General features: G+C 67.7%; 2 protein-coding genes across 2 annotated transcripts; both read left to right on the top strand.

Moving 5' to 3' along the window:
• The first annotated feature begins 564 nt into the window (after nt 1-564).
• PHPT1 (phosphohistidine phosphatase 1) lies at nt 565-2,004 on the top strand. The gene is made up of 3 exons (XM_044264203.1): nt 565-798; nt 1,174-1,298; nt 1,812-2,004. Exons 1-3 carry the CDS (start codon nt 639-641, stop codon nt 1,902-1,904), a joined length of 378 nt encoding a protein of 125 aa, XP_044120138.1. The 5' UTR covers nt 565-638; the 3' UTR covers nt 1,905-2,004.
• A 1,277-nt stretch (nt 2,005-3,281) lies between these two features.
• On the top strand, nt 3,282-11,204 carry MAMDC4 (MAM domain containing 4). The gene is made up of 29 exons (XM_044264361.1): nt 3,282-3,327; nt 3,809-3,916; nt 3,987-4,160; nt 4,241-4,366; nt 4,546-4,676; nt 4,761-4,845; nt 4,990-5,115; nt 5,229-5,363; nt 5,438-5,526; nt 5,607-5,780; nt 6,127-6,211; nt 6,286-6,465; nt 6,542-6,670; nt 6,805-6,936; nt 7,029-7,150; nt 7,228-7,339; nt 7,458-7,574; nt 7,709-7,843; nt 7,963-8,099; nt 8,171-8,390; nt 8,455-8,592; nt 8,680-8,798; nt 8,885-8,975; nt 9,101-9,247; nt 9,416-9,550; nt 9,638-9,765; nt 9,861-9,984; nt 10,680-10,858; nt 10,981-11,204. The coding sequence occupies exons 1-29, from the start codon at nt 3,282-3,284 to the stop codon at nt 11,020-11,022; spliced, it is 3,666 nt and encodes a 1,221-aa protein (XP_044120296.1). The 3' UTR covers nt 11,023-11,204.
• The last annotated feature ends 656 nt before the right edge of the window (nt 11,205-11,860 follow it).

Raw genomic sequence — 11,860 nt, 5'->3', positions numbered from 1 at the left:
CCGACGCCCGGGGGCTGGCTGGCCAGGAGTGACCCTGGACAGGGATTATGTCCAAGGGCGAACGCTTTCGAACCAAGTAAAACAACTCAAATGTGGCAGCGCTTGCTCTTTGGGGGCGGGGGAGGCGTGGGTGGGACCGGGAGGGGGGCCCGGATGGGCTGGGCGCCAGGGAGGGAAGGGGAGGGCCTTGGGGTGCGGCGGGAGGAGGGAGAGGGAGGACTTGGGACGCGGTGGGGGACGGGGAGGGAGGCCTTGGGACATGGGCGGTCAGGGGACGAGGATAAGAGGTCAGGGCCTCACGGGCCGCCGAACCCCCGTGAAGGAGACCGCCCCCGTGCCCGCCGCCCACTCCGCCTCCCAGTCCCCGCCGAAAAGAACTGCCCGGTTGGCGGGGTTGGACCACCACCCACTCCGGGTTCGCTGTTCTCCTTTAAGAGGGACCCGCGTGGCCGCAGAGTTGCAAGGAGCTAGGTTGCCATTGGCCAGGCCGTGCTGCAGGTGGGCGGCACGATTGGTTGAGGCGCTGGGCCCCAGCACGCATGCCCCCGCGCGATTGGTCCCGGACTCTCAGAGCCCGCCTCCCTCGGGGATGACTCAACCCGGGCTCGCGGGGGTAAGGGCCGCGGCCTGCAGGGAACATGGCGGCGGCGGACCTCGCCCAGATCGCCGATGTGGACATCGATTCCGACGGCGTCTTCAAGTACGTGCTGATTCGAGTTCACGCGGCGCCGCCCTCCGAGGCCCCGACCGGGGAGAGCAAGGAGATCGTACGCGGCTACAAGTGGGCCGAGTACCATGGTGAGGGCGGAGCCGGAGGGCGTCTTCGGGGCGGGGCCAGCAGGCTCGGGGGCGGGGCCGGGGCTGGCCTCGCCGGCTCGGGGGCGGGGCGGGGCGGGGGCGGGGCGGGGCTGAGGGCGAGCGGCGATCCTGTGCCAGGTCTGACCCTGCGCTGGCTCAGGGGAGTCAGGGTCCTGGAGGGCAAATGGCTGCCGTGGCCCGACCCCTGTCTCCTAGTACCGGCGCCCTTGCCCGGGTGCACGCCTTCCTCCGTCTCATGGCGTCCCAGCCTGGAGGAGCTGCTCTCCCGGGGAAGGAGCTGCTCCCAGTCGGAGCGTCCCGTGCCCTGGCCGTCCAGGGGCCGCGGCGGGTGCTGAGCTGCCTTCCCTGTCCCAGCTGACATCTATGACAAGGTGTCGGGCGAGATCCAGAAGAAGGGCTATAGTTGTGAGTGCCTGGGAGGCGGACGCATCTCTCACCAGAGCCAGGACAAGAAGATCCACGTGTACGGCTACTCCATGGTGAGCCCCGAGGCAGCCCGGGGTCCAGAGACCAGCTGTCACCAGCACTCACTGCCCTGCCCCCAGGAGGCCTGCAGTTCTGGGGTCTCTGGGCTATGTCAGCTGCTGACTCCTTCCTCCAGTGTCTTGCCCATTTCCCAAGTGGAGTGGGAGGGAGGCCCCTGCCTGCCCCTCAGCCCTGGGGGGCGGTGTCCTGTTCCTACACGAGGCCTGGCTGGGCCGTCACTGTCCTCCAGCTCTTGGAGGCGCTCCACGTTTTGGCGTGAAGCACAGCAGCCTCTCCCTCTCCCTTCTCCAAGCCATAGTGGTGACTCCCATCTGTCTCCTCACCTGAGACAGCGACCTGGCTCACCGTGGCAGCCACCTTTCTGCCGGAGAGCTCCCTGGGGCAGGCAGGGAGGGATGGCCGTGTTTGGCTCCACCCGGGGATGCCCCCCAGGCCGGCTGCTTGGTGTTGCTGTTGATGGACACCCAGAGCTAGGATGGGTCTGTAACACCGGCTTCTCTCTCCAGGGTTACGGTCGTGCACAACACTCCATCTCCACTGAGAAGATCAAAGCCATGTACCCTGATTACGAGGTCACCTGGGCCGATGATGGCTACTGAGGCCTGCCCAAGGGGCCAGCTGTACCCCCTGGCCAGGACACCAGCCTGGCCCAAGTGCCCCACCTTACCTCACCCACAGGAATTAAAAATGTTATCACCATGCTGTTGCCCAGATGCTGTGTGTCTTGATTTTTCTGTTTTGGGGTGTGTGGCAGAGAGCCGGAGGTGGCCCTGGAAACAACAGGGCCCCTGTGGGCTGCCCCTCACCCGGCTCCACATCTGGGGGCCCCAGGGAGTGGCAGTGCACACTCAGCCCTTTGTGGTCTGATAAGGGGGCCCTGCACTGCTGCCCCTCTTTATGGCCTGATGGCTCCGCATGTGGCTCCTATGTCCAAGGACGTTCGGGAGGAAACTCTGAGCCCTTGCGCAAGTAAGCAGCACCAGGTCCCTCGGGGCCAGCAGACGTCAGTGTCTCCGCATGATCTGCCGCTGGTGGTCACACATGACGTGACCCAGGACCCGTTCCAAGACCAGGTCCCAGGGCACCTGCTCAGCTCCTTCTCCAAGTAAATGGCTGAGGCCTCAGAGTTGGAGCTGGAAGCCCCCCTCCCGGGACCGCCTCCCCTCCTCCCTGTGCAGGCCTGTGGGGGACCAGCTGTGGTAAGCAGATATGGTATCGGGAGGGGAGGGCCAGGTACCGCTGGGCATGCCTGTCCCCTCGGCTCCCTGTGAGCACAGGTGCCATCTCATGGCGCATGCCCTCTGTGAGCCCACGGGAGCCTCAGGGTCGCCGGTCCAGGCAGGTGCTGTTGTGACCACACGTCACCGATGAGGAGACAAGCTCTGGAGATTTCACCGTGGTCGATGGCAGCCAGATGCTGGGGGCTGTGCCTGGCAGCGCCCAGCCACACTGCCCGGAACATTTATCGGATCAGTGACTGTCATTTATACATGGCTAAGCCATCTGGAAGTCGTGGACTGAGTTAACGGAGGATGAAGCCCCTGGGTGCTTGGGGCCAGGGACACAGTTGGCACACGCTGGGCTCCCCCTCTGAGCTCCTGGAGACCTCAGAGCCTGACAGGGTCAGCAATGTGGCTGCAGCCAGAGCCACCGCGGCCCGCCCCACCCCTGCCGGGCCTCCACCAGGCAGGCCTGGGCGGCGGTGGGCACAATGACTGTGGCCCGACCTTTGGTCTGAAGGAGCCAGGCATGTGGGAGCTATCCTCGGCCAGGGGCCCCTTTCCTGGACCCTTTTACAGCCGGATGTTCATCCTCCCCCAACACGGGGTGGGGCCCTCTGATGGGCAGCAGGTACAGAAGGGGCCCAGGCCCCACTGCAGGCGGTACAGTCTGTCCGTGGGGCCACGGGCAGATAACCGGGCAAAAGGGCCACAGGTTGCCCAGGGCGCACACCGTCTGTTCCCACTGGCCCGGCCATGCCTCTGCCCGGCTGCTTCTTGCCTGTCCTGGTCCTGCTTGTGGGTGAGTTGTTGGCTCCGGCTGCTAAAGCAGAGCCGGGCATAGGTGCTGGGCCTGTAGGGAGGAGGGGTACAAGGCCCCGGGTGAAGTTGGTGGGAGAGTGGGCAGGCCAAGTTGTCGAGAAAGGGGTGAGAATTCTGCTTCCTCTGGCCCCAATGTCCATAGGTCCCAAGGCAAGACCCTAGTCCACCACTCCTAGACACACGGAGGCTGAGGAGAGGGCAGGGGCGCCTCCTGGCAACTGCTCCAGCCCCCTCCTCCGCCGCTGCCCCCACTGGGGGCCCTTGGCCCTGTGCTCCCATCCCCCCACGCAGTCGCCCTCTCCCAGGCCAGATGGACTCTGCCTGGGCCCGACTGGGAGCCCCAGGTGGCAGGACCCAGCCCTCTCCCCACCTGACCTCTTGGCCCGAGGCCCCATCACAGGTTTCCCTGGGACTGGGGGGCCACCCTGCCTCCAGCCACCCAGCTGTCTCTCTGTCGGCAGCTGGGCCCCTAGGCTGGACCGGGGTCCCCAGCGACTGCAGGGCCCCCCGCGAGGCCACATGCAACTTCGTGTGTGACTGCGCAGGCTGCTCCGACGAGACCCGCTGCGGTGAGCCAGGGCCGAGCAGGGTCGGGCGGGTGGGCCCGCGACAGGCAGCCACTGACCTCCCACTCTCCAGGGTACCACGGAGCCTCGCCCACCCTGGGCGCCCCCTTCGCCTGCGACTTCGAGCGGGACGCGTGCGGCTGGCAGGACGTCAGCACCTCAGGCTACAGCTGGCTCCGAGACAGGGCAGGAGCCTCCCTGGAGGTTCTGGGGCCTCGCTCGGACCACACCCTCGGCACGGACCTTGGTGAGGCCTGGCTGGGTCCCCATGGCGTCGCCTCCCCGCTTTCTTCCCAGCCCCGTGTCCTGACCTCTCTGCTGGGCCAGGCTGGTACATGGCTGTCGGCACCCATCGTGGCAAAGAGGCCTCCGCAGCGGTCCTGCGCTCCCCTGTCCTGCATAATGCAGCCCCCACGTGCGAGCTGAGGCTCTGGTTCCACGCGGCCTCTGGAGGTGGGTGCCCGGGACCCTACTGCTGGGTAGGTGCCCTGAGGGGAGAGACCCAGAAAGGAAGGAGGGCTGCTGTGGAGCCTGGGAGGGCCCCAGTAGGAGGGACAAGCATCGGAGGGCTGGACCCAGGGAGCAGCCCTGGGGCCTGAGTTGCCCCGGGGACCCCCCATCCCCCATTCCAGATGTGGCTGAACTGCGGCTAGAGCTGACCCACAGGGCCGAGACCTTGACCCTGTGGCAGAGCTCCGGGCCCTGGGGCCCAGGCTGGCAGGAGCTGGTGGTGGCCACTGGCCGTATCAGGGACGACTTCCAGGTGAGCTAGGGATGGTCTGGGTACTAGGGGCAGCAGGGAGGGTCTGAGCCTGGACTTAAGTCCTAAGGGCCCCACTCTTTTCAGGTGACCTTCTCTGCCACTCGAAATGTGACTCACAGGGGTACCGTGGCCTTGGACGATGTGGTCTTCAGGGGCTGTGGGCTGCCCAGTAAGGCCCCCCTGCCATGGGCCCACACTGGGGGGGGGCCTCACCTGCTCACACCCAACTCGGTTGGTCTTGAGCCTCTCCCCCAGCTGCCCCGGCCCCCGCAGTTGGGGTTCACGGTGAAGGGCTGCCCCTTGCCCATCTCAGCCCCCCAGGCACACTGCCCTCTGGGGCATCACCACTGTGGAAACATGGCCTGCGTGGAGTCCCACCAGTTATGCGACGGAGAGGACAACTGTGGGGACGGCTCAGACGAGGACACGCCCGCCTGCCGTGAGCTGGAGGGGCTGCTGCGGACCATCCAGAGAACATGGGGTGCTGGGGGGCGGGGGCGGGTAACGGAGAGGCCCTGCTGACAGTCTGAGCGCCCCGCCCCTGTCCTCCAGGCCACCACACCACCACCGACTTTGAGACGGGCCTGGGCCCGTGGAACCACTCGGAGGGCTGGGCCCGGAACCGCAGTGCCGGCGCCAGGCACCCAGCCTGGCCACGCCGGGACCACAGCCAGAACAGCATGCAGGGTGAGCCCGCCGGGGAGCGCCGGTCCTCACCTCCCAGAGCCCCGCCAGCCCTGCCCACACCTGTCTCTCCCCAGGCTCCTTCTTGGTCTCCATGGCCGAGCCCAGCGCTCCCGCCGTCCTCTCCAGCCCCGAGTTCCAAGCATCGGGGGCCCACAACTGCTCGGTGAGGCAGGGGACACAGGGTGGCTTGTCCGGGGGGCCTGGGCTGGCAGGTCTCCCTCACCTTGCACGGCTTCTTCTCAGCTCATCTTCTATCACTACCTGCACGGGTCCGTGGATGGCTCCCTGCAACTCTTCCTGCAGACTCGGAGCCCAGGCTCCCCCCAGGTCCCCGTCCTGCTGCGCAGGCGCCATGGGGAGCTGGGGGCCGCCTGGGTCCGAGACCGGGTGGACATCCAGAGCCAGCACCCCTTCCGGGTGAGGCCAGAGAGAGCAGTGGCTGGAAGGGGGAGGGTGGGCACGTGGGAGGTCTGGGGGGCCCCCAGAGCTTGAGCAGAGGAGCTCGGGGGGCGGGGTGTTGGCCTGGGTCCCTCCAGGCTGCCGCAGCAGAAGGCTGATCCGCTTGTCAGTGAGGTCACCCTCCAGGGAAGGAGCCGTCACGATCACAGCCCCTCTCGTGGGGCTGTGGGAGGGCAGTGACCAGAGACGGTGTCCAGTGACATGGAAAGTAGAAGACGGGGGGGGGGGGGGGGGCTGGAGGGAGCAGCGCAGGGGACGGTAGAGGGTGCTGGGGTGCGCCCTGAGCCGCCTCCCGTGCCCTCAGATACTGCTCACTGGGCACACCGGCCCAGGTGGCGTTGTGAGCCTGGATGACCTCATCCTGTCGGACCACTGCCAGCCAGTCCCAGGTGGGCCCGTGAGCCCCTCCCTCCCCAGCAGGAGCACCGCTCCGGTCCGCCTGACCCCTGTTTTGCCTCCACAGACAAGTCCAGCCCGCCCCCTGGGCTCTGGGCCCCGGCCCCTGGGCCCCAGCTGTCCAGCCTGTTGCCCCAGGACTTCTGTGAGCCGGGACATCTTTCATGTGGGGACCTGTGTGTCCCCCCAGAGCAGCTCTGCGACTTCCAGCACCAGTGCGAGGGGGGCGAGGACGAGCAGGAATGTGGTGAGGGGCGTCCCGGGGCGGCGGGAGGTGGGGCCCGTCCTCTGCACCCCCCCGCTCAGCGGGGCCGCTGTTCCAGGCACCACGGACTTCGAGCCCCCCGCGGCCGGGGGCTGGGAGGACGCCAGTGTGGGGCGGCTGCAGTGGGGGCGTCTCCAGGCCGGAGAGAGTGGAGGCCCGGGCGCAGATGGCAGCGGGGCTGCTGCGGGTGAGGCCCGAGGCCCCCTGCCCACGAACCGTGTCCCCACGGGGGTCCTTGCTCTGCCTCTTCCCACTAGGGACCGTGTCTGCCGTGGGGGTCCCTGGCGGGAACTGGCTCTGAGCAGCCTCGCTCTTCCTCAGGGCACTTCCTGTCCTTGCAGAGGGCCTGGGGACAGCTGACGCCAGAGGCGCGGGTCCTCACACCTCCCTTGGGCCCCTCGGGCCCCCGCTGCAAGCTCCGCATGGCTTATTATTTCCACGGGGACTCCCAAGGTACCACGCGGGGGCTGGCGAGAGCTCCCCAGTGCACCCTGCGGGGGGGGAAGGGGGCAGGCCAGGTGGATCCACCAGGACCCCCCCCCCAGGCTTCCTGGCACTGTTCGTGGTGGAGGGTGGCCGCCGGGAGCCCGTGTGGCAGGCCCCAAGCAGCAGCGGCGACTGGAAGGCGGACACGGTCCTTATCGGGGCGCGCCGCAGGCCTTTCCGGGTGAGGAGGACAGCCTGGGGGGGCGCTCACCGAGCCGGGCCTGATTTATCAGCCCCTCCCTTGCGCTCCTGCCGCAGCTGGAGCTCGTCAGCCTGGTGGACTTGGACGGCCCTGGCCAGCAGGGGGCTGCAGTGGACGATATGACCGTGGAGGACTGCAGCCCCGTGACGGCCACTGAGAAGGACGCAGGTCCCAGTCCCTCCCCAGGGGCCTACCACCCAGACGGACCCCTGGGAGCCCTCGCCCCCTCAGGACACAGGAGGCGCCTGGTGGCGCTGGGCTGTGCTGACCCCCCCGGTCCCCCCAGAGGTCTCCTGTAACTTTGAGCGGGACACTTGCGGCTGGCACTCCGGCCACCTCACAGATGCCCACTGGCGCCGAATCGAGAGCCGTGGGCCTGGGTACGACCACACCACGGGCCAAGGTAGGGTGGGGGCGCCCAGGCCTGGGGAGCCGTTCTCAGAGTCGGGCAGCGGGTGGAGGGCAGTGCGGCCATCCTGGCCAAGCCCATCCCGGAAGCTGGCATCTTTGCAGCTCAGCCCGGTGTCCCCATGGCAGGCTACTTCTTGCTCCTGGATCCCACGGACCCCCCGGCCCGGGGCCCCGGGGCCCACCTGCTCACCCAGCCCCAGGCCCCAGCAGCCACCCAGGAGTGTCTCTCCTTCTGGTACCACCTCCACGGGCCTCAGATCGGTGAGTGACCCTGGGGCTGGGCGAGGGCTCCCTGTTCTGCCTCTCCAGAGCCCTGTAGGAGAGGCAGGAAGTCACCAGGAGCCGGGCTCTGGCCCTCTCCTACCCTCCCCTGCATCTAGGGACACTGCGCCTGGCAGTGAGGCGGGAAGGAGAGGCAGAAACCCTCCTGTGGTCACGGAGCGGCACCCACGGCAACTGCTGGCACAAGGCCTGGGCCACCCTGCACCACCAGGCGGGCTCCGGCGCCAAGTACCAAGTGAGGCCCCACGCCTGGGGGGGCGGGGAGGCCAGGCAGGGCCCCCCGCCGCTGACACCCCTGGCCCCCAGCTGCTGTTCCAGGGCCTCCGAGATGGCTACCACGGGACCATGGCGCTGGACGACGTGGCCGTGCGGCCTGGGCCCTGCTGGGCCTCCAGGCGGTGCTCCTTTGAGGACTCGGCCTGTGGCTTCTCCAGCAGCGGCCAAGGCCTCTGGACACGACAGACCAATGCCACGGGCCATGTCTCCTGGGGCCCCCGCACCGACCACACCACAGAGACGGCTCAGGGTACGTGGCAGGGGTCGGGGGTGCCCGGGGGAGTCAGATGCAGGCTGACATTGGCACCCCCCAGGACACTACATGGTGGTGGACATGAGCCCACACGCCCTGCCCCGTGGCCACGTGGCCTCCCTGACCTCAGAGGAGCACCAGCCTCTGACCCAGCCCGCCTGCCTGACCTTCTGGTACCACCTGAGCCTCAGAAACCCAGGTGAGGAGCGGCGGGGGCTGCCCAGGAGCCGCCAAGGGGCTGTTCCTTGTGGCGGCTGCTGACCATGCTGGCCATGTGCCGCGGCAGGCACCTTGCAGGTCCACGTGGAGGAGGCCGGGAGGCAGCAGGTGCTCAGCCTCAGTGCCCACGGGGGCTTTGCCTGGCGCCTGGGAAGTGTGGACGTGCAGGCTGAGAGGGCCTGGAGGGTGAGTGTGGGAGGCAGGGGGCCTTCTCCCCTTCGAGGGCAGTCCGGACCCCGGAGGCGACCCCCCACCCCCCCGTGCCCGTGCAGGTGGTATTTGAGGCGGTCGCCGCTGGCGTGGAGCGGTCCTACATCGCACTGGATGATCTGCTGCTCCAGGACGGGCCCTGCCCCCGGCCAGGTGGGAGCACCCGCCCTGCCCAGCCCTCGCACGTGCTCCCGACCAACCCCAAGACGCCTGGCCCGGCCCTGGACCAGAGAGGGGAAACGGGGGCAGCCCTGCTGACCTGCCCAGGTCTCTCGCAGCTTCCTGTGACTTCGAGGTCGGCCTGTGCGGCTGGAGCCACCTGCCCTGGCCCAGCCTGGGAGGGTTTAGCTGGGACTGGAGCAGTGGGGCCACGCCTTCCCGGTACCCCCAGCCCCCCGTGGACCACACTCTGGGCACAGAAGCAGGTGGGTCTGAGATGCGGAGGGGGCCCCGGAACCACACACACTGCCAGAGGCCCACGCCCCACCCCACTGTGGGCCAACGAGCCCAGCCGGTCCGGGCTCCCATCCCCGTCGGCGGGGTCCACTCCAACCCGTCAGCCGGCCTGGAGCCCTGCCCTCTCTCATTTCCAGGCCACTTTGTTCTCTTTGAAACCGGTGTGCTGGGCCCAGGGGGCCGGGCGGCTTGGCTGCGCAGCCAGCCTCTGCCTGCCACCGAGTCCTCCTGCCTCCGATTCTGGTACCACGTGGGTTTCCCGGAGCACTTCTGTGAGTGCGGCTGGGCCTCCAGCGCCTGGGTGGCAGGAAGAGCTGGGGCCAGGAGCAGCCCTGACCTGCCCTGACCCCCGCTTGCAGACAAGGGGGAGCTGAGGGTGATCCTGAGCAGCGCGCGGGGCCAGCTGGCCGTGTGGAGAGCCGGCGCACAGCGGCGGCACCAGTGGCTGGACGGCCACGTGGAGGTGGTCAGCGCCGAGGAGTTCCAGGTGAGGCCTGGCGGCCCTTGAGCCTGGAGATCCCAGAGGCCTCCGACAGGGCCAGTCTCCTCTAGCCCACGCAACCCCTTCTCCCTCCCGGTCAGATCGTGTTTGAAGCCACACTAAGCGGCCAGCCGGCCCTGGGGCCCATCGCCCTGGACGACGTGGAGTATCTGGCCGGGCAGCCCTGCCAGCGGCTCACATCCAGCCAAGGTGAGCCCCGCCCAGGTCCGCCGCTCGCTCGTGCTTGGGGCCCCCGTCGGGCACAGCAGCTCATGGCCCACGTGGCTGCCAGTGGCAGGGCTTCCGGCCCAAGAGGCCAAGAAAGTCACCAAGATCGGCCCCTCACCATCCCCCGCACACTCCCTTTTTTAAAGATGTGTTCACATGCGTGAGAGAGCGGGCGGGCAGGGGGAGGGGCGGCGGAGGGACTTTCAAGCTGACTCCCTGAGCAGGGAGGGCGAGCCGGGTGAGACCATGATCTGAGCTGAAGTAAGACTCCACACGTAACCAAGCCACGCAGGCACCCGTCTCCTCTCCTTCTGGGCTGGGCCACCCTGGTCCTTGGTCCCTCGGGAGCCCAGCCAGGTCTGCGTCCCCTTCCTGGACCGGCACTGCATGCCCTCACTCCCGCAGAGGGGGCAGGCGCTGCGCAGACCCCGCAGCAGGTGCCCCATCCTGCCAGAGACCACCACCAGCCTGGTTGTGGAGCTCCTGTTGGCTGTCTCTTGGTGACAAAGAGGCGGGTCTAGCTTGGGGCCGTCTGAACAGAGCAGCTACCTGCCAGGTCCCTGGCCTCAGCCTGGCGCCCCCTCCAGCCTGCTGGGGCCTCAAGGACGGGCCATCTCACGTGTCCTCAGCTGTCGGGGAAGGGTTGATGGGCAGGGCTTGAGTCCCAGGGCTCACATGCCCACGGCCCACAGGGGACACAGCACTGGCCGCTTCGGTGCCAACCGTCGTGGGCAGCGCCCTCCTGGTGCTCATCGTCCTGGTGCTGATTGGACTTGGGGGATGGCGCTGGTTGCAGAACAAGAGGAGCTGCCCCTCCCGGGCCGAGACAGCAGCCGTGGCCCCGGGCTTCGACAACATTGTCTTCAATGCGGTAGGCGCCCCTGGGTGAGGCCAGCGGGCAGGGGAGACTGCGGGAAGTCCTCCTGGCCTGGCCTGGCCGGCTGGGGGCGTAAACATCCCCCACCACTCAGAGGCTCCCCTCCTTCCATCTAGGATCATGTCACCCTGCCGGCTTCGCTCACCGACCCCCAGTAGATGGCCCAGAGACTGGCTCCCCAAACAAGAACCTCCCCGCCAACCGCAGTCCTGTCCAGGGAATAACACCTGCCTCTCCCCCAGGATCCCTGGAGCCCCCAGGCCGTGACCCTGCACAGAGACTGCCACCCACGTGGGGACAGTCCTCACCCCAACAATAAATGCCCTGGCCTGTGAGGGCAGCCCCCACTTACTGGCTGAGGTCCGTGCCTCCTGCTGGGTCAGCAGCAAAGAGGGCTCCCGGGCTCCGCAGCTGAAAGCATGTACTTGGGGGTGCCTCCCACGCATCTCAGGGACTCGGTGACCACACTAGACAGGACCCGGGGCCAGAGGCACAGAGACACACACAGTGCACCCTGATAGGCCCCTGCCCCAGCCCGGCAGTCACCCCAACACTCAGATGGCCCAGCCCAGCCCATGGGATCCTGACCCAAGCCCCGTCCCTGCCTTGCTGGGTGTTTCTGCATCTGACTTAGGACAGGGAGAGACCCCCCACAGTGCAGGCGACGGACCGAGGAGCAAACGCTTATCCGGGTATAAGGGGGCACAGAGTGGGTCTGGGTGGGTGGGGGTGATGCACTGCTGTGTCCACGATTCTAAATAAAGGTCCCACGTCCACTGTCCCACGGTAGAGGTCCTGTGTCATAGGGCCCCCATGTCCACCATCCCATGGTCAAGTTGAAGTGGTCCCCAAAATGATGTGTCTCAAAGCACAGGTCACTCGGTGCCCTGTGATGCCGCCGAGGTCACTGGCAGGCCAAGCTGAGGTTCCTGCCGTCCCCACAGGCTCTGAGAAGGCAGGCCACCCCTGTCTCTGAGCTGTTAGAGCCCCTGGTGT

Source organism: Neovison vison, chromosome 9 (assembly GCF_020171115.1).
Source record: "Neovison vison isolate M4711 chromosome 9, ASM_NN_V1, whole genome shotgun sequence".
Classification (NCBI taxonomy): domain Eukaryota; kingdom Metazoa; phylum Chordata; class Mammalia; order Carnivora; family Mustelidae; genus Neogale; species Neogale vison.
Note: the sequence above shows the minus strand (reverse complement) of the source record. Positions and strands in the feature narration are given on the sequence as shown.

Excerpts from the sequence above, each read along its gene's own strand:
- PHPT1 (XM_044264203.1), top strand. The coding sequence starts at position 639 with ATGGCGGCGGCGGACCTCGCCCAGATCGCCGATGTGGACATCGATTCC. Across the intron at positions 799-1,173 it reads CAAGTGGGCCGAGTACCATG|CTGACATCTATGACAAGGTG; the intron begins GTGAGGGCGGAG and ends TCCCTGTCCCAG. Across the intron at positions 1,299-1,811 it reads ACGTGTACGGCTACTCCATG|GGTTACGGTCGTGCACAACA; the intron begins GTGAGCCCCGAG and ends TTCTCTCTCCAG.
- MAMDC4 (XM_044264361.1), top strand. The coding sequence starts at position 3,282 with ATGCCTCTGCCCGGCTGCTTCTTGCCTGTCCTGGTCCTGCTTGTGG. Across the intron at positions 4,677-4,760 it reads GTATCAGGGACGACTTCCAG|GTGACCTTCTCTGCCACTCG; the intron begins GTGAGCTAGGGA and ends CACTCTTTTCAG. Across the intron at positions 8,593-8,679 it reads CCTGAGCCTCAGAAACCCAG|GCACCTTGCAGGTCCACGTG; the intron begins GTGAGGAGCGGC and ends GTGCCGCGGCAG.